This window comes from Meriones unguiculatus, chromosome 11 (genome assembly GCF_030254825.1).
Source record: "Meriones unguiculatus strain TT.TT164.6M chromosome 11, Bangor_MerUng_6.1, whole genome shotgun sequence".
NCBI lineage: Eukaryota > Metazoa > Chordata > Mammalia > Rodentia > Muridae > Meriones > Meriones unguiculatus.
In genome coordinates this window covers 78,379,176-78,399,480 of record NC_083359.1, presented here as the reverse complement: position 1 = coordinate 78,399,480, position 20,305 = coordinate 78,379,176, and the positions used below count along the sequence as shown (strand labels likewise).

At 48.5% G+C, this 20,305-nt stretch overlaps 1 protein-coding gene and 1 long non-coding RNA gene across 2 annotated transcripts; both read left to right on the top strand.

Moving 5' to 3' along the window:
* Positions 1 to 313: 313 nt before the first annotated feature.
* Tex35 (testis expressed 35) lies at positions 314 to 7,986 on the top strand. Its single transcript, XM_060365091.1, has 7 exons — positions 314 to 352; positions 608 to 676; positions 2,223 to 2,279; positions 2,936 to 2,995; positions 6,490 to 6,554; positions 6,745 to 6,928; positions 7,497 to 7,986. The coding sequence occupies exons 1-7, from the start codon at positions 314 to 316 to the stop codon at positions 7,605 to 7,607; spliced, it is 585 nt and encodes a 194-aa protein (XP_060221074.1). The 3' UTR covers positions 7,608 to 7,986.
* A 1,463-nt stretch (positions 7,987 to 9,449) lies between these two features.
* Positions 9,450 to 10,553, top strand: LOC132646511 (uncharacterized). Its single transcript, XR_009584809.1, has 3 exons — positions 9,450 to 9,586; positions 9,712 to 9,820; positions 10,448 to 10,553. It is a non-coding gene; the product is annotated as an uncharacterized LOC132646511 (long non-coding RNA).
* Positions 10,554 to 20,305: the final 9,752 nt, after the last annotated feature.

Sequence of the window (20,305 nt, the reverse complement as noted above, 5' to 3'; positions counted from 1 at the left end):
GGCTTGGCTTCTCCCAGCGTGCGCCTCCCAAATGGCTGGCTGTGTCCTCAGCAGCCCCAGGCTCAAGGCCTTATGGCTTTGGGACCTCGTAAGAGCCATTCATCTCAGGGGCAACAGCAGACAGACCCAAAGCTGGTCACACTCCAGGCCAGCATCTGAGGTCTGGCATTGTGACCTCAGCTGTTCCGCAAACAAAGAGGTAGTCACCCTACCCTTGCCTAAGCCGGTAAGCTACACAGGACGGTTGCTTGGTCCCAGGGTTCTGTTGTGGGGAGGTTGGGAAGGTGAAGAACACCCTGGCTCTTCTTCCATCATGTCGGCCAAGAGGGAAGAACCGAAGAAAATTAACCTGGTAAAGGAAGAAAAGTGCTGGGCACTGTGGGACCTCTGTGGGCTCCTGCCGAATGGAGGCAGGACACAGAGGATATTGGAAATGATCCCGTGAGCCTTCCAACTTTTCTTTCTTTGTTCAGGGCATAAAGCAGGCTCTCGCCTGGAATGGGGTGTGAAACATGCCTGGCCTTGGGGTGGGAAGGAAAGAGGTCTGAGCTGCTCCCACCCGCATCCACCATTTCCAGTACTTCTGTGTATCTGTTTCAATCTGCAGATGTGTGATTACAAAGGAATTAGGCAAGAAGGGCTATTCATCAAAAGAGGGATGACACAGGAGCTGAAGGTCAGTGTGTGGGCCCAGGCGGCTTGACAGGTCAGCGTGGTGAGGGGGTGGCCGGCCCACTAACCGGTGCTGGTGCCTGCTGGCAGCTGCAGATGGGGGACTCTACTCTTGGTCTTTTCTTAACCTGTTGCTTTGAAACTCTTTGGATTACCCAGAAGTTACAAAGAACAGTATAATGACTTCTAGTAGACATTTCACCCAGATCCCCTAAATGCTGGCAATTTTTCAGCCAATTGATTCCATTTCTGTCTGTCTCCCTCTCTACACATACCCCTGTGTACACATGAACACGCAAGTACACACACACACACACACACACACACACACACACACATACTGCCCTTCATATCTATAGGCTCCATGCCTTTAATTCAACCAATCTGTGGTTTAAAATATTTGGTAAAAAATAAAATAAAATAAAACTATTCGGTAAAACATTACAGATATCTTTCCATCTAGACAGTAGCTAGACAGTACAAAGGTTTGCATAGCCTTCTCGTTGCATTGTGTATTTAAGTGATCCAGAGATAGTTTAAAGTATATGTGCACAGAATGGAGGGGATGTCAGCATTGGCAAATTTGGATATCTGCAGGGTTCCTGAAGCTGGTTCTTCTCAGACACTGAGGAACGGCTATGGGTATTTTCTTTCCTAGTCTACCGTGTCTGGATAGTAGGTGGACATCCTGGCTGTGGCTCCCTTTCCCGGGCTCTTCCCTTAGTCTTCATCACTTCATCAGGACCCTGTGGAGGGTCCTGAAACCAACCCTCCACAGGTTCCCAGAATTAATAACAGCATACGTTTTCTAAACCATTTGAGAGTTAAGTTTACCCAAATCTTAAGTATTTCCTAAAGTCAAGCATGTTCACTTATGTATTTTGTGTGTGTGTGACTGTCAAAATCAAGTCATTTAACAAAGCCTTCATTTTGATGTCACCAGCTGTCTTATTACTTTAACAAAATCAGCTGGCCTGGGTCCTAATCCCTGTCATGTGCTACTGCTAGTGTCTCTCTCTCTCTCTCTCTCTCTCTCTCTCCTCTCTCTCCTCCTCTCTTTCCCCTTCCCTTTCCCTTTCCTTTCCTTTCCTCTCCTCTTTTTTCCCCTCTGCCTTCCTCTCCTCTCTCTCCTCTCTCTCTGGTGTATATGTGTGTGCGTGCATGTGTGCACGGGGCGTGTTTTGCCAGTGTGGAGTTGGAGTTATGAGCCTCCAGGTATCAGTGCTGGAACGGATCACAGGTTCTCCAGAAGAGCAGCAGCTTCCTTTACTGCCATGACATCTCCAGCCCCATCCTGTCTCTTGGTGTGTCTCACCCTTTCAGTGCTTAGTATTTTACTGGCAGACCCTCACATTCCACTTGTCTGCCGTTTCTAGACTTAGTCTGGGTGTTTTATTTGGGGAAGCCTTCCAAAGCTATGCTCTTTTCAGCATGTCTCTTCATGGACCCACTGTCTGAACACAGTCCTTTCCTTTCCTTGCCTCTGTTTGGTAGTGCCCCAAGGACCTGCCCTTGTCTTCATCGTGTCTCTCTCACATTCATTTCCCCAGAATGAACTCAGGGAGGTGAGAGAAGAACTCAAGGAAAAAATGGAAGAGATAAAAAAGGTGACATGATAAGGCTTCAGCCAGAGAAGAGAAGCAGAGCTTTGTGCAAAATGGACTTGCTCACTCTGGATAGAAAAGGAAATGAGGACTTGCATGGAAAAGCAACACCCTAACCCTTACCTGGTCCCCCAAAGTGTTTCAGCCCTGGGCAGAGTAGAGCCTTAATCTCTTACTTCTTCCATGCCTAAGCCCTTTTCAGTTGGCTAAGGACTCCCTCAGCAAAAACAGTAAAGAGGGGCTGAGAAGGAATTTGGAGACAATGACAGATCAATTTTATCCTCCTTCTGCATCTCCCTGGAGCAAGCTGCATGGAAGTAGCTCCTTTGTTTCTATGATGCAATCACCTATAGCTTACTTGGGGAACAGAGGACCAAGCTGTAATTCAAGCTGTGCTCAGAGGAAGGCTGCCGATAGAGATGACTGGCAGTCCCTGTACCCTAGACCCTTCAGAGGCTTCTCAGGAGGAAAGTGGGTTTTGTAGAATATTATTCATCTGTCCCCAAGATCCAGCTGCTGTCCTTGGCTCATGTAGCACATTATTCATCTGTTCCCAAGAGTCAGCTGCTGTCCTTTACTTAAAATGCCCAGAAGATTCTGTGACTGGCTTCGGTAGCACACTTTGTGCCTTGTTAAATGGTGCTTTTCTTCCTCATTAGATAAAGGATATCATGGACAAAGATTTCGATAAGCTTCATGAATTTGTGGAAATTATGAAGGTAAGCCTTCACTGTATGCCTTCTGTGGGTCACATGGGAAATGATGGCAGAGATACCAGGCCCCTGCCCTGGAGGTGTCTGTAACCCACTAGACAGACTAGAAGGGAAGGCACAGGCTGCCTGTTAATTAGGGGTTTAGAGGTAGGAGTAATGAGAGTGGGAGTTAGAAGTCCTTAGAGAGAGTGGGAGCCGGGAGGCCTCATGATCGTGCTGGAAGCTTAGTGTGAATGTAACTAAGGCCCAGTGGTTCCTCTTTGGCTCAGAAAACAGGAAGGAGAATTCAGACCATAGAGCAACAGTTTGCCAAGGTTAGTCTGTTTTAGAGTGACTTGAGACAAGAGCCTCAGGTTCACATTTCAGATAGGGCCTACGTTTCCCCATAGGGCTGGAGAATCAGTGATGTAGATGCACAAGCAGGCAAAGGGCAATGGATAATTAAGATTCGTGATAAACCCACAGTCATCAAATCAGGGTGGTTAATGATAAGCAGAGAAACGAAGGAATGTACATCCATAACCCTGGGATGGTTTCTCTGCTAGGGCTGGAAATCCTGAGAATCCCCCAGGAGCATATTAAAAACACCCACACACCCAGACTCCATACGTTACAGAAATGTCTTCAAGGTGGAGTTAAGTGTCATAAATGATTTTAAAATGTATGTATGTGTGTAGCTGTGTGTGTGCGTATCTATATACTTACACAGTGTATATGTACACACACACACACATATGAAGGCAGTCCTTGTAGCACACACTGGCCTCTGATTTTTGATTACTCCCACCTCACCCCGAGTGCTAGAACTGCAGCCACACCTCCCCTCCCACACTTGGTTTCTTCACAAGCTATCTAGATATGTGCCTGCAGGGGCACACCAGCTCCCCAACACCTGAACACACCCATCAACCTCAGCTGCCTATTAGAATGAGACGGGAGAGTCTAACTGCCCCCCCCAAACGCAGGTTATCCTTATAACGATGAAATCAGAATCTTTGAGGGTGAGGTCCCAGCACCTATGTATTCAATCTCCCCCATGGGACTCTAGGCTGGAAACAGTATTTCCATAAAGTTTTAAATATGATAAAAGATGATATTTTTTTTTGGTGGTACAAGATCCTGGGGTCTCACATTGCTAGGCTGTCATTCAACCACTGAGCTGGATTCAGCTCTGTGATAAAAGGTGATTTTTAAATGTCAATGAGAAGAAGAGGATTATATAATGATACGGGAACACTGCTTGACTCTGTGAGGAAAAAATAGTTCACTAGCAATGTAAGCTGAAATGGTTTATAAAGTGAATTTACAAAATAAAAACGAGAAAGGAAAAGCTACAATAGACAAAGATCGATATATTTGTCATATAAACATTTTTTAAAGAATTATGATGAAAAGACACCAATTATAGAATGTTAAAACAATAATAATAGTTTTCTATCAGGGTGGTAAGAGATGAATGGTTTTTAGTCTACAAAATACAGATCTCACACAAAACAACAGGAAATAGATGAGCAAATGGGTAAGAGGATGCACAGACAAGCCAGAGAGGCCAGAACACAGAGACAGAGGGCAGAGAAAGCTGTACTTCCACACACATGCCGCTAGAGAACATGGATGGGGCGGGAGAGGTGGCTGAGTGGCTCAGAGCACGTCCTGCCCCTGCAGCAGACCTCAGTTTGGTTCCCAGCACCCACCCCTGCTGTGTCACAACTGCTCACAGCTCCAGCTCCAGGGGGATCTGATACCTCTGTCCTTGGGCGGCACCTGGACTCGTGTGTACGTAACCCCCACACGCACTTACACACACACACACAGCATCTTAAAAAAAAAAAAACCAAAACTTTAAGTAATGTAACTTACACTCGAATAAGCAAAGTGTGGATTTATGAAAATAAACTACTGATAAGAGTACTAATTTACACAAAACTGGAATATTTTTATAAGAATACTAAAAACTGTCAGAATAAGTATGTACAAATGATTTCCATTTCAGGATTATTGATAAGAGTAAATGTGTGGGAACAACCAGAATTTCCAGCAGTAGAGGAATAGCTAAATTGTGGTTTATCCATACGTTACTCTTAGGGTCTATTAAAGGCATTCTTACGAAGAATGCTTAACATGAAATATGAGTACTCTACATAGGCTGATCTCAACTAGGTAAAAATATAAGTAGATACATAGGAAAAAGACTGGGAAGAAGTGTACTGAATAAAGCAAATAGTAGCCTTGGGAGAGGGGAAGATTAATATTCTTCTGCTTTATCCAAATTTTTGCAAAGGGCATGTGCTGTTTCCGTATTAACATGCAAACAGCGTAAGCATTTTATTAGTGGCCACTCTGGGGATGAAAAAGCACAAAGAAAGCTATTTCGGGCAGGAAACAGCTTGGGCACAGCAGGAGACGGCTGTGTTTCCCAGTCAGTGGGGAGAGCAGCCGTGGAGCGGGGTCGTCTGGGGGAAACTGAGAAATAAAGCCGCACAGGCACACAGTGAACAGTGACGGCTTCTCACAAACAGCTGACAGGCCGGGACCTGTCTGGCAGAGTCTTGAAGAACGCACAGGCAGCAGCCGCTGGCAAGGTGGCCTGGGAGGTGCGAGCCGGCGGGGAAGGTCCGACACTGCCCCCAGCTGGGATGGAGGGGGCTGGAGGAGGCTGTGGGACACAGGGGAGGAGCTGAAGGAGACAAGGTGCCCGTGGTGACAGCAGAGTCTGGAGGGGCGAAGGCAGTGGGGAAGATGGCCGTAGAGTGGGGAGGCGGGGCTGACTGTGGAGGAGGAGTGGCTGGGTCAGAGTATAGGACACTGACTGTCTGTGCTAGGCCCGAGGGGCATGTTTGACCTTGGATTTTGATGCTATTCCCAATACTGTTTATAAAGACTCACAGAGCTGTCCTCAGAAACCCCCCTCCCGCCAATGGTGGGGGGACCCAATGGCCTTGTCGGCTCTGCATCAGATTAACTTACATCTGGAGTCTTCATACTAGAGTCACTTTCACTGGAGTAAATCGCTTTTATTGGTGTTTTACGACAACCCAGTCCACACTCAGTTCTCTCCATAACGAAGACTGTCAAGTACAGCTTCTGCACCCTCAGGGTTACTTCATGGCCATGTTTGTTTTTTTTGTTTTTTTTTCTATCCAGCATTTCCCACATCAAATTCTATAGGCTATCTTTACTCTCTTAACTCACAGTGGATAAAAAATGAGCTGTATTTTAACTACTGTCTTCTCTTTCATGCTTATGGTTTATTTTTATCATTTTAAATGTGCGTGTGTGGGTGTGTGGTCAGTCTGTTGTACCTCTGCCTGCGTTCTGGTCTCCATCATGAAACGAGGGTGGAAGGTGGCTGTGAGGGACGTGCCCCGTTCATCACCTAGGCCAGTTCTAGTGAGGATCCTTGAAGTAGGAGGCAGCAGTGGTCTACAGAGAGAGGAGGGAGGAAGGACCTTGGTGCTCTTCAGAAGGGGGTGATTGTAGTCTCGGGTTCTCTCTTGAAGGAGATGCAGAAGGATATGGATGACAAGATGGAGGTTTTAATAAACATACAGAATACCAGCAAGCAGTAAGTGTCACCCTCGCCCCTGAGGACCCCTCCCTTCACGTTGCTGGGTGCACAGGCTGCTGAGCGAATGTATGCCTCGAGGAATTGTCTTGGCTCTGCCATTACAATGGCTGGACGTCAAGGTCTTCCAGGCACCTGTGTACCGGTAGAGACAGACTCCCCAAATCTCTGCCCCCTCCTGACCCACCAGGCCCCTTCAGAAACAACCAAAGAAGCAGCAGGAACTGGGACAGATAGGAAAGAAGGACTCCTCGCTCAGACTCAAGAAAACGGAAGACTGCGGCGGAGCATCCCTGGCTAGTGACAAGGTGATGGTGGCCCAGAAAACAAAGAACATTGCGCTGGACCCCCTCCACCCGTGTTCGACTTGCTGCGTAAGTGACTTCCTGCCCACCCTCCGAGCCCTGAGCTGCTCCTGCCCCGACTTCCCCAGAGCTCCTGCTTTAAAGGGCTGGCCTATCCCCCCCGCCCCCCGCCCCAGGCATCCCTTGGTCTAGAAACCTTAGCTGTCTCCCCTCCCAGGCTGTGGTGTGTCTGCCCTTGGCTGTGCCTGCTCCCGGGTTCCGCTCAGTCACTCTGCCCTTTCCTCTAGCAAAGCCTGGTGAGGTGCCCTCCAACAGTCTTTCTTGTGCCGTTTCTGTCCTCCACAGGAGAAATGTGTGTTGTGTGCCCTAAAGACCAACAGGAGTCGGGGGTAGGTAGACCCACGCGAGAAGCGCCTTCTCAGCTGGGTGTCTCGTCCTCCCAAAGGGAGGACGCTGCCGCTTCCTTTTGCAGCCAGGCCCCCCCGTGGTGGTACAGGGAACAGGGGCCGCCGTGAGTGGACTCTGCCACCCAGCGTCCCCACCCGGGCGTAAAGGACGTGGAGTGAGGCGGGAGGGCGTGCTCTCTGCTGTCGCCCCAATCTGGCCCCAGGTCCCCCACATCTCTCCCACCTGGCAGGAGACCTTCGCACCACACCTCGGCGCCATGCTCACCGTTGTCCTCTGGGGCTGCTTTATGATTTACCTGTACTTCAACCCCGACGAGATGGACTTCGTGCTTCCCACCTAGCAGGGCCGTGGAGCCCATCGACAGCTCCACTCCATCCTCTCCCCTGTCCGAGAGCTGCACAGCAGGGTTTTCTGCCCCCCTTAAACAACCTCCCACCCCCACAACCGGGCTTTCACTGGAGATTAAAGGCTTTCACTTAAAAGTCAAAAAGATTGTCACCATTTTGAGTACCGGCCTAACATTTGGGGGACCGGAACATTACTCTTTTTGTACTAAGTCGTCATATTTCAGACTCCAGCTCCTCTTCCTGCCGGCTAGGGGGACATTCTCTCTGAGGGCTCCTGCACTTGCCTCTCTCCACTCCAGTGGGCCCTAAAACTCCCCAGGTCAGAGCCTCGAGACACCCCCAAAGGTATGCGAACCAGCCTGGATAGAGTTAAGACACCCTCCTGCCTGCTGCTCCCCCACATTCTTGGCTCCTGCAAAGTGCCCCGGATGTCACGGGTAACACAAGCAATCTCTGTCCCTCAGTGCGGCAGGACTGCAATGCTCCTCTGGGGTCTTATCACACAACAGTTTGGTGTCCTCCTTGGGCTCTGGTGAGGGTCACCTTCTTTCCCCCCCTGAGGGTTTCTTCTCCCTCTTTCCCTCCCTCCCTCCCCTCCCTCCCTCTCTCCCTCCCTTCCTCCCCTCCCTCCCTCTACTCCAAAGGAGCAGTGTCTTCCCTAAGTGGGATGCTGGTGCTGGCCTTTGATCCCAGTACTAGGGAGGCAGAAGCAGTCAGATTTTATGAGTTCAAGGCCAGTCTGGTTTACAAAGCTCGTTCTAGGCCAGCCAGAGCTACACAGCGAGTCCCTGTCTCGAACAACCAAACATGAATTAGAGATGATCCTGTGACCGTCAGTCTCTCCTTTTCTACTCTATGCCCACCTCAAGCCCCAAGCGAGGGAAGGTAAAATGGGTTGCTAGCTTCACATGAGAGGGAAGGAATGCAGAGAAGACAGTGTTTAAGTGGCTCTCCCACCACGGGTCTAACGCTTTGGCTTTGGTTCGATGGGCCTCTGGGTTCACTGCACACCAGCTCCTTCATTCTTTCATTTTGTTGGATGCTTCTGCTTGCAGACAGTTCACTAATCAGTCGGGTTTGTAATGACAACAGAGTCATGCAAATGCACCTGGTGCTTCAAGTACACTTACTAAAACACCGCTTGGTCTTTGTCATTCCAAGCGGTTTATAGTTTTAAAGGAGATATGGTAAACACACAGCACATTGTATATCGTAGAGCATCCATACTAAAGGACAGCAACCGAACATGAGGCCAACAGGAGGCAGATGGGGCTAGCCCTGGCCCAACAGATGACCACAAATGGATTTATGGAATGGCTGAGAGCAACAAGAAATGCATCTCAGTCTGCTAAGAACAGAGTGTCAGCAGGACTTAGTTACTGCTGGGGGCTTTGCACTCAGAATCTGCCCTTGCCTTTCCCGGCCTTAACGGCTGCCTCCCATCCTCAAAAACGGCCTCAGCCGGTGGGGTCTGTCCAAGTTGTATCACACAAGTCTCACCTTCCGGTTTTTTCTTAAAGACCTTTGCGATCACATTGAGCCCACCTTGGTAACGCAGGAGGTTCCCATTGCGTACCTAATGAATAGAACAAGGCAGAAATAATGCAGGTTTATCTCAGAGATACAGATAAACATCTAAAGCACAGCACCCGCCTTCTGCACTGTGGACAACCTACAGGCGCTTTCCCACGGCCCTTTACTGTTTTCTAGGGAGCCACTTCTCTTTCATCTCGGCAAATTGCAGGCTGTTTTTCTCAATCCTGGGGCCCCAGAATTAACAAATACGTAGTATTTGATCAGCATCAGCCTTCAAGGGTCAGAAATTGAAATTCAAATTAACACTGAAAGAAATCGGGATGGTTCTAATCAAAAATCTATATTCATTAATTAATGGCAGAAAGAAAAACTGGCCTGGAAAGAGAAAGCCCCTGTGACCTCAAAACACAACCCACCCAGTCCTGTTCTTTATTAAGTAAGTAAATAAATAAATAAAACCTCTCTCCCTCTGAATCAAGTGTCTATAATCATAATTAATTAGAGAATGTTTCCCCCAGCCCTCTGCTTATTAGCATTCATCTGCTACTTCATTATTCCTAGGATGGCTGAGATGAGAATACAGATTTGTTTGAGAGGAGCCAATGTTAACTTTACTGGAAAGAAGAATGAACTTGAACCAACCATGATCTCAAATCACAGTCTTTGGCAGGTAGCTGTAAGCCTCGGGATTTCAGCTCTGACCTGTCCCCCAGGCTCTGTCCACCTTGTCTCTCCAAGGCCTCCCTGTCCTGTCACACTCCACACAGTCAGGGATAAATTCCCCCACCTGTGCTCCCAAATCTCTTTTGGCCCAAAGTCCCAACAGGGGTCCTTGTCCTGGCTCAGTTTCCTGACAGCCAGAGAGCAGGTGAACCTCTAGCCCCACACTGGAGCGTGGTCCCAGCAGGATTTCCATTAACCCATCTGTCTGCCTGTCCACTTAGTGCCCCGGGTGAGACATCAGGAGAGTGTTCCTCAGGGCTTAGGCCCTGGGCAGCTGGGTCCAGCACTCCTACCTGGAACTCTTTGGGTTATTTTGAGGATTCCTGAGAAGGTGACTAAAGTACAAAGCCCAAAGTGAGCTAATAAAGGAGCCATCTTTCCTCAGTAACACTCCATTGATCCCTTTGTCACCTCCATAAACTGACTGATTCCTTCACACACTCACACATCTTTGCCGAGAAACAAACCTAGGCTTTCCCAGATAAGAAAGCGCTCTTCCATCGAGCTGCAGTGCGAAGCCTGGTGATCTCTCTCTCTCTCTCTCTCTCTCTCTCTCTCTCTCTCTCTCTGAAAGCTCTGAAGACCTCTTCCAGAAGAGCAGAAAGTGAGAGAAGACAGGAACGATGCAGAGCTCACTGATGCTCTCCAGCTTGGTGGTGGTTGTGGATGAATACATGCGTTTGCAAAGCATATTGGTACCGCCAAGTCATTTACGCCTTCTCTCTCTCTCTCATAGCAAACAAGCCACCATGTTCCGTGGGACTCCCCCTGCCTGTGTTTTGGTTTTGAGACAGGGCCTCATGTGACTCAAGCTAGCCAGGGAGTTGCTGTGCAACTGAGGTTGGTCTTGAACCAACCTGATCCTCCTTCAAGCCACCTCTTTCTCAGATACTGGGATTTTACAGGCATGCACCACCATTCCTGACTCCATGAATCTTTTAGTATTTTGTATGCCTATTGCCAGAGCCCTCCTTTCCCAGGTCCCATATTCCTATACACACCTTAATCCAAGCTCTAGATTCTGCACTACAACAGCTTCAGGTCCCTTCTCAACCAGTTTAGAGGAACAAAGAACTAGGGTGTTGTGGGAAGAGCGGCCTGGAGCAGCCGAGGCACCGTCTCCTGTGTGTCTGCTGTGCAGTCCTTCTCCAGGTCTGAGGATGGTTAGCGGGGAGGGGTCTCCAGATCCCTTCGCTTTGCCCAAGCTTTCACAGCCACACCCCACAGCAGTGAGGGCCCCACAGCCAAGCCAGGGCAGTGAGTCGAGTGTCTGTACATCTTTTTGGCTATCCAATAGCTGCCTTATGGAAAGACCAGCCAGTCAGTCACAGTGGCTGTTCCTGGTGAGGTCGTGCCTAGGCTGCCTTTGGTGCTGGTGTGCTCTTCCGCAGGCCTCCATGTCACTGTGTATGGAGCCAAGTGATGCTCAACTTCTCTTTTCTCCCCAGCCCAGCACTACTGCTGTTCTGTGCAGACAGGGTCTTGGGGGACAGCTCTCCATCCCACTTCCTGCTCCTATGTGCTCCAAAACCTTGCTCTCCTGAACACGCCTAGGACCCAGAAGATGGTGGGGCGGATGTGGAGCCCGGCTGTCCAGTTGGTTTTCTTTCCCTGGGAATTTGGAGTGAGGTACAGTTGACTCAGGTGGCCTGCAGAAGGGAGAACGGGGAGCTTAATTGAAAACAAAGCAAGCGGAGGCTGCTGTGATAACAATGAAGAGTGGGCCAGCACCGCCTTTCCTTGACTCACAGGACTTCAGTTCACAGTCTCTCCTTCCAAACACTGTGGCTAATCACAGCCACGCCAGGACTACAGCAAAATAAACTCTGGTCTACTTTAATTTAGAAGGATAAACAAATGATCTACGACTGTTTGGGGAAACAAGAAGGCTATGTGTGCTAAGCAACGTGAAAACACAGCCATACTGTGGGAGACGGCCACTGGCTAGGGTAGAAGATGTGGAGGAGTCCCTTGCGACAGCCTGGAACCTTAGTGACAACGTCAACAGAGTAAGGAGCCACTGGCTCACCCAGCCCACCCACAGTGACAGGTGCTGCAGCCGCAGGCCCTGACTCAGGCATCACCAGAGACACTTAAGGGTGAGTCATTTGGGAGCAGCCAGGGAGGGGAGGGTTGGGGGTGGGGAGAGGCCAAACAGTGTCATCCATTTCCCATCACTGCGCAGACCTGGCACAATGCCCTGATGAGCCCCGCTTCTGCCCGAGGTGAGAAAGGATGGGCTCGCCCACCACCACATTCTTAGCCTAGACCAGCCCCTCTGGGTCCGAACAGGTCTGACTGAACCTCCATTTCTATGAAGAGCAGGACCCCAACTATCCATCTGAATCATTTCCCCCAACTGGCCTCAGCAGCCCACCGCAGTATTTCAAAGACCGTATGCCTTTCTATGTCTGTGACCAGGGTAACTTTGGGATGTTTCTATATTAAAACAATACAACAAAATTAAATTTGATCACCAGAATTGGGATTAAAGAATGGATGCAAGAAGCTGCCTCCTCACTTATAGAGGAACCAGAGAGTGCAGTGTGCCTCAAGAGAGGATGAGTGGAGTGGTCATTCATTCATTCATTCATTCATTTATTGGCTTTTTGAGACAGAGTCTCACTATGTAGCTCTGGCTGTCCTGGAACTTATTATGTAGACCAGGCTAGCCCTGAACTCACAGAGATCTGCCTGCCTCTGCCTCCCAGATGCTGGGATTAAAAGCATGCACCACTACACCTGGCCCACTTGGCATTTTGGTATTGATAGCCTCACAGCTGACTTTATCAAACAGTCAAAGAACCTTTACTAACGCTTCTCAAACTCTTCCAAGAATACTGAAACAGAAAGAATGATTCCAAACTCATTTTACAAGGCCAGCCTTGCCTCAATGGCAAAGTCAGAAAAAGACAAGAAAAAAAAATCACAGCCCGATATTCCTAATGAACACAGTTGCGAAAGCCCTCACCAAAATGCTGGCAATGGAGAATTCCCCATAATCAGTTGTGATTTACTCTTGGGATGCAGAGATGATCTAGTAAACAAGTCAATAAATATTCAACCACTATATAACATGAGACAAAACTTAGATGCTCATCTGAATAGATGTAGGAAAAGTCAATAACTTTTATGTAAAAGAAGAGGTGCTATAATTATTATAATTATAGACAACATATGACTCCACAGCCAATATCATACCAAAGAGGGAAACATTAAAGCCTCTCCTTTGAGGGGAGGAGCAAACGAAAGATCCTTATTCTCACCGTAGTGTTGGAGATTGTAGACAAAGCAATTGGGCAAGAAAAAAAAAGACATCCAAATAGAAAATTGTTTCTGCTGCTATCAGCTCTTAGGAGCGGTGAACACAAAGTGCTGCTTGGTGAGGGCAGTGACTGAGCACAGATGAGCAATCACCCTCATCTAACACAGTCATTCTGGGGGAATTTTAGAGTATCACATGCCTTGAAAGACATGAAAAAAAAAATGTGTGTCAAGATTTCACCAGAAGGTTCATTGAAGTTGTTTATGATCTATATTTAAAAGCTGGAAACAAAGTCAGGCATGGTAGTACTCGCCTTTAATCCCAGCACTCAGGGAGGCAGAGGCAGATCTCTGTGAGTTTAAGGCCAGCCTGGTCTACAAAGTCCAGGACAGCCAAGGCTACACAGAGAAACAAACAAGCAAAAAAGTTGGAAGCAATGTAAGTGGACAACCCATTTGCTAGATTATGGCATATTCATAGACTGGAACATTGTTCTGATATTAAAAGTTATGTATTGTTAAAATATGTTTAATGAGGCAGGTGTGGTGGCATACTTCTTTGATCCCAATGCTCAGGAGGCAGGAGGGAGAGGCACACAGATCCTTGTGTGACTTTAGGGCCGGCCTGATCTACATAGTGAATCCCCTACAGCCAGGGCTACATAGTGAGATTCTTCTCAATATATATGTCCAGGAGCTGGACAAATATATATATATATATATATATATATGAATGACTGCTTAATGCCATCAAGAGGTATTCGTGATATAATATTAAGCTATTAGAATATGGCCCCAGGAGCAGGAGCTCAGCAGTTAGGAGCACTTGTTTGTGCAGAGGCCTGAGGCTTAGTTCCCAGCTCCCACAGAAAGGCTGACCACCTATAGCTCCAGTGGCAGGGATCTGATGCCCTCTTCTGACCCCCTCAGGTACCAGACACACACCTGGTACACATACACACAAACAGACAAAACACTCATATACCTAAGATAAAAAGTATATGTTAAAAATATGGCCCTGTGGAGTCAAATTCCATGTTAGCATGAGCACAGAGGCGTGAGATGAAAAAACACACCACCATCTGTAAAAACTAGGCACTTTCCCCTAGACATCAAATCATGAACTTTTCTGCTGCTCACTCTCGTAGTATCTACTGCTTTAATAGCAAACACAGTAGCGGCATTAGGAAACATAGTGGTCTCGCTGTTTTTGAAGGAAGAGAAATATGGCCAGAAGGAGGCTCTTAATAATGGAAACCATATCTGTGGAAAGCTTCTAAAGTGTTTTCTGAGGGAAAGTACCTCAGACCCTTTCATTAACCGGAAGTGGCCCCATGAGTGTGGTCTGTCCACCTCCATCTAGAAAAAGGGCGAAAACTTCGCATAGGTGTAAGGGGCGGCAGGAAGCAGATCAGCTTAGTGTTTGGAGCCACGGAGGATGCTGTTCACAGCGGCATCTTCCTAGCACTTTTCCTTTCTCCCTGGGGTGGGGGTGGGGTGGGTCTCTAATCACAACCAGCTGGAGTTGCCCTTCCCCGGCTTGTTAGACGGGACGACTCTTAAGCTCAGGACTTCCCAGGGGTGTTTTGGTTTAGTTTGGTTTGGGGTTTCTTGTTTTGTTTTATTTTGTTGTTGGTGGTGGTTTATTGAGACAGGGTTTCTCTGTGAAGCCCTGGCTGTCCCGGAACTGACACTGGCCTCGAACTCAGAGCTCCGCCTGCCTCTGCTTCCTGAGTCTGGGCTCATCTGTCCTCATCTTCACCACTCCCAGCCCGGCTTTGGTTTCATGCCCCCTTCAGCCACAGTGGACTCTTTCTTCAGATGCACCATGTACTCTCTTGCTGCAAGGCCCTTCCCTGTTTCTCGGCTGCCTGCACAGCTCCCTCACCTGACGTCAATTCAGACAACCTCCTTCGTGTTTCGGGCCTGTCTTCTCTAGAAGGCAAGGTCCTTGAAAGCAAAGTTGTTCCTGTCACCTCTATACTTGGGTGACAGTGACAGGTGGCTGGGTGGGGGCTGGAGGTGGAGGAATAGGAGGACAGTGCCTCAGCAGTGTGGCAAACAGACAGGACGGAGTACCCCATAACAAGTGGCAGTACTATTGTTTTTTAAAACCTTACAGACTTACTCGGTGAAGTCATCCAAAGGACTGTGCCATCCTACACAGAACAAAGCAAGCCGAGAGAGAGATGAAAGTAATTTCCTCTAAGGTCATGGCGCAGGGGGCTGAGCTGCGATTTGCACTGGGCATGTTCTGGCTTCCGATTTCCTCTTCACACCTCCTCCTCACTGAGAAGACCAGGACTGATAGCAACAGCTCTGTCTGAGCACTTGCCAGCAGGGCACATGGCTGACTCTGTCTCAGACCTACTGAGTGGGAACCTGCCCGGCCCTGCACTCTAGCAAGCCTGTCCTGGTGGTTCCAAAGCAGGAGTCTGCGGTGTGGATAGAGCCTCCTGCTGAGCAACTGTACTTGGAGCCCTCTGTCCTGGAGCAATCGGATACCGGCTCCTGGGGAGGGTCAAGCACAGACAGAGAATCCTTTGGCTTTCAGCAGGCCCCTGGGGAGAACTGGAATGTGGCATTAGTCAGGAAGCACAGCCCTGCCTCTCTGCAGGAACCATCTCTTGGTGGGTAGGGTTCTTTCTCCTTGGGGGGGGGGGGACGAGGACGGGTGGGGGGAGAATCTCCTGGTTCCCTTAAGGGACAACCGAGAAGCCTCTCCAATGATTTGGAAAGACCGTAGAACATCAGAGGGACAGCTCTGAGCCTGGAGTAGAAATCCTTTCTATTTGACACTCTCTTTGGTTCCCAGACCAAAATAGCTGTCGACTCTACTTTCATTTTGGTTATTGGCACCTAGACACTCCCTCTGACACTCGGTTTTATTAACAGAAACCACCTTCACACTTGACATTCACAGAGGAAGACTTAGAGTGAGACCAGAAATTTTTGCTAAACCCATTAAAAAACCCCGCAGGAAGCGGGGAGAGAAAAAAAAAAATCAATCATGACCACACACCAGCAGAGGGCGCCAGGGTCCCACCAGTCTCTGCCCACTGACCTCCCCAGAAGCGAAAACTGCCAGGACGCAAGAGGGACTGGACAAAACTGCAAGTCTAGACCCTGACCCCCATCTCGGCTTCACCTTTGGAACTTTGGGTTCCCAGGACCCCTGATGACACAGATTCACGGAGGGTCCCGGCTTCAAAGCCCGCCTGCTTGCCACTTCTTCTCACAGCTGTGCTGGCCACCTAGGGAGTAGGGAACCTGTTCCCTCACCAGGTCTTGGTAAGACAACGGGACCAACAGGGCCCTCACAAAAGATGGAGACAATTGGAATGTGCCGGCTGGTAAGAGGACAGCAAAACGGAAGGAAATGGTATTCAACCATACAAAGAAAGTGCTAGAAGATGCTGCAATGTCCATGGACTTTGAAGATACTCCACTGACTGAAAAACACAAAGGGTGTGCTCCTTTAATGCCAGCACTTATGAGGCAGAGGCAGGCAGATAGGGGTTCGAGGCCAGCCTCGTCTACAGAGCGAGTTTCAGCCAAGGCTACACAAAAAAACCCCGTTTCAGAGAGAGAGAGAGAGAGAGAGAGAGAGAGAATATAATCTTCAAACTCTACAGCGATAAAAGGTGACCACTGAGGGCTGCCGTGGAGGAGCTGGAATGGCTGGTAATTGATATGGAATTTCTTAGGGTGCACGTGAAGAAATGTTCTGGGATTTGCTGGTGGTGATGTTATCTAACTGAATATGCCGAACACCTATTGTATAATTTAGTGTGCGGATTATGTTTCAGAAAATTCATCAATGGCATACTTACGATTTGTGCCCCTTTTTTTTTCTGTGTGTATTAACTCTTAACTTGTTTTAAGTTTAAGTGAAGGCTCTGTCCGCAGCTCTGTGGCTATGAGTTCTTTTTACAAAATAATACCACAAAACAAAAGCATGTCCCAGCTGAAGTACCACCTCCTCCAGGAGGCCCTCCATCACCACCACGATGAACTTTAGCAATTTGATGTCAACACACGCTTCGTGAGCGTGCAGAGCCCGACCGCCTACAGAGCTTGTTATGGTGGGCAGCATCTCAACGCCCAGGTCTGTGAGCCAGGTCTGCACTCTAGCAAGATTCCCGGGTGAGCCAGGTCCACCTTAAGCTGGTGAAACAGCGCGCTGGAGCCTACCCACCTGCTGCTGCAGAAGACACTTGAAGCGCCCAGGACTCCCCCTGTCTACCTCGTGTGTTCAAATCGCCGCTGACTCCCTGTTCACACACGCCAGGGCTGTGAGCACCCTTGGTGGTCTCGGAACTAAAGCCAGCCCTACTCTGACTTTAACAGCAGGAGAGGGGCTGACATAGGAGGGCATTTTGGCTAAATTAAAGAGTAAGGGGACACCCCCCCACACTGCCTGGCAGGGTCTCCATATCTCTAGAACAACACGTGACTAGAGCTGTGTGGGAAATGTATAAGATGAGGCTTGTACAGACTATATGATTGGTTTTGCATTCTTTGAGACAGAGTCAACTACAAGAAACACCCTAATCAAAACAGGGCCAACAGCGCATCGATAGTTATGAACTGAAACTTAACCCCACACCCACCCTTCTTGGCTCCGTACAACTATCTTTTTCCTAAAAGTCAGTCTTAATCCCTCTCCCTTTCTCTCTCTCTTCCCTCCTCCGTGCTTAAAAATTCTCTCTCTCCTGCCCCCCCCCTCATGTACACATGCACATAAGTGCAGTGTCTGCAGAGGCCAGAAGAGGGCATCAGATCTCCTGGAGCTAAAATTAGAGGCAGTTGTGAGTTGCCTAACAAGAGTGCTGGGAATCATGCTTGGATCCTTTGGGAAAGCAGCCCAAGATCTTTACATCTCTCCATCCTCATAAAGTTTTCTCTCTCTCTTTCTCCCCCTTAATAAAGTCAAATTTTGTTAAAAAATCAAAACAAAAAAAACCCTATAAAGTATGCTAAAAATCCATACATTCAGCTGGGCACAGTAGCATACACCTATAATCCCAGCACTCAGGGAGGCAGAGGCAGGCAGATCTCTGTGACTTCGAGGCAAGCCTGGTCTACAAAGCAAGCTCAGGACAGCCAAGGCTACACAAAGAAACCCAGTCTCAACCCCCCTCTCCACCAAAAATCTATTCATTCCTACTAGTTCCCCCAAACACAACAAAACTCTAATCCTTCACCATGGGAGGATGTTAGAAAATAAATTCATTCTTCTGGAAACAAATAAAGGGAGGTAAATTGAACAATTATGTCAGATGTTAAATAGTAAAGAGTGACATTTGAGTCTCATTTCTTCTTCATGTGAAATGTTATAATACACCAAAGGGGTTTTTTTTAATGCTTAGTGTGCTGGATAGTTTTATGACAACTTGACACAAGCTGGAGTTGTCTGAAAGAGGGAACGCCAGTTGAGAAAATGCCTCTGTAAGATGCAGCTATAGGACATTTTCTTAATTAGTGATTGAAGGCGGAGAGCCTTGTGCATTGTGGGTGGTAGATCCCTGGGCTGGTGGTTCTTTAACAAAGCAGGCTGAGCAAGCCAGGGAGGAGCAAGCCAGTAAGCAGCACTCCTCCGTGCCCTCTGCATCAGCTCCTGCCTCCAGGATCCTGCCTTGTTTGCGTTCCTGTCCTGACTTCCTTTGATGATGAACTGTGATGTGAAAGTGTAAACTGAACTCTTCTCTACCCAGCTTGCTTTTTGGTCATGGTGTTTCATCACAGCAATAGAAACCCTAACTAAAATACTCACGAGGGGCTGGAGAGATGGCTCAGCAGTTAAAAGCGAGCACTGGCTGCTCTTCCAGAGGCCCTGAGTTCAATTCCCAGCAACCACATGGTAGCTCATGACCATCTATAATGGGATCTGCTGTCCTCTTCTGGCATACAGGCACACATGCAAATAGAACACTCGTATGTGTAAATAAATCAGTCATAAAAAAAAAAAAAACTTGGCAGCGCTCCAGGGCAGCAGAACAGGGTGACGCTGGGCGTTGAGACCCTGTGGTCTCTAAGCCCACGCTACTGGGAACTGGCCAGGAATTAGATCCACACGGCCAGCATGTGGGGCACTGTGGGTGCCGTGGGGCTGGTGTGGGTGCCCTGGGGCTGGTGTGGGCCACGGACTGGTGGCTGATCCTGGACTGGGTGCCTTACCTCAGTGGCAAGCTTAAGAAGGAGGGTAGGCAGCCCCTTCCTCCTGCCACAGGCCTCGCTGCTGACCTATTCCCTGCTGCTTCAGAAACAGCCCTTGGAAGATGCTGAGGAAGCTACTTCACTCAGGGGGAGCTTCTGCATTGGTGGACACTGGCACTGGGGCTTACCGTGATGGGTAAACCTTGTTCTTATCTCGGCGGCAGTTTGGGGGGGACTTGGCACACATGCTTGGGTCCTTCAGAAAAAGCATTCAGGTTGCCCAGTCTAACTTGACAGAAAGAGACAGTCATCCACCGTGGACCTCCCGCTTGGGGACCATCCCACACTATGGTCAACACTTGCTTTGGAGGACTCGCAGAGCTAGCTACAGTCTATAGAAAAGTGGGGACAGCAGGCAGGTAACCGACACCACGGTAAGGGCACCAGCACAGCGTGCAGGAGACACACCCCGGTGCTTCCTCTAGTACACTGGAAAGAAAACCCAGGCCGGGAAGATAACCTGGAGATGAATACAAGCTAAAACGGCTGCTGCCAGTGTCAGCATCCGAGCTGCTGTGCCCAGAGTCTCGGATCCAAACTCTAACACTATGCATGTGGGTGGTGCTGAGGCAATTAGGGAGAGTGAACACAGGAAATGTCTGTGCAGGGAATTGTGGTCACAACACAAAGCAGGTTCGTTCTGAGTGATTTACTAACACATTTACGGATGAAAAAAATATGAAACCTAAGGTGTGCTTCAAAATACTTGAATAGGCTAAACAGATGGGCTGGGGCTGGGAGTGGGTAGGGACGCACTGGCTTAGGACACTGTGCTGGTTATCTTTGTGGGTGCTCAAAAGTTCAAAGCAAATGAAGCGAAAACAAAGATCATATGTATAAAACTGTGTGATACATTATGAACTATTGACTTAAGGGAAGCAAAGATAAAACAAAAAAGTATTTAAGGATCTTTTAATTGTGAAAGAACGATAAAATGGCTCTGCTGTCG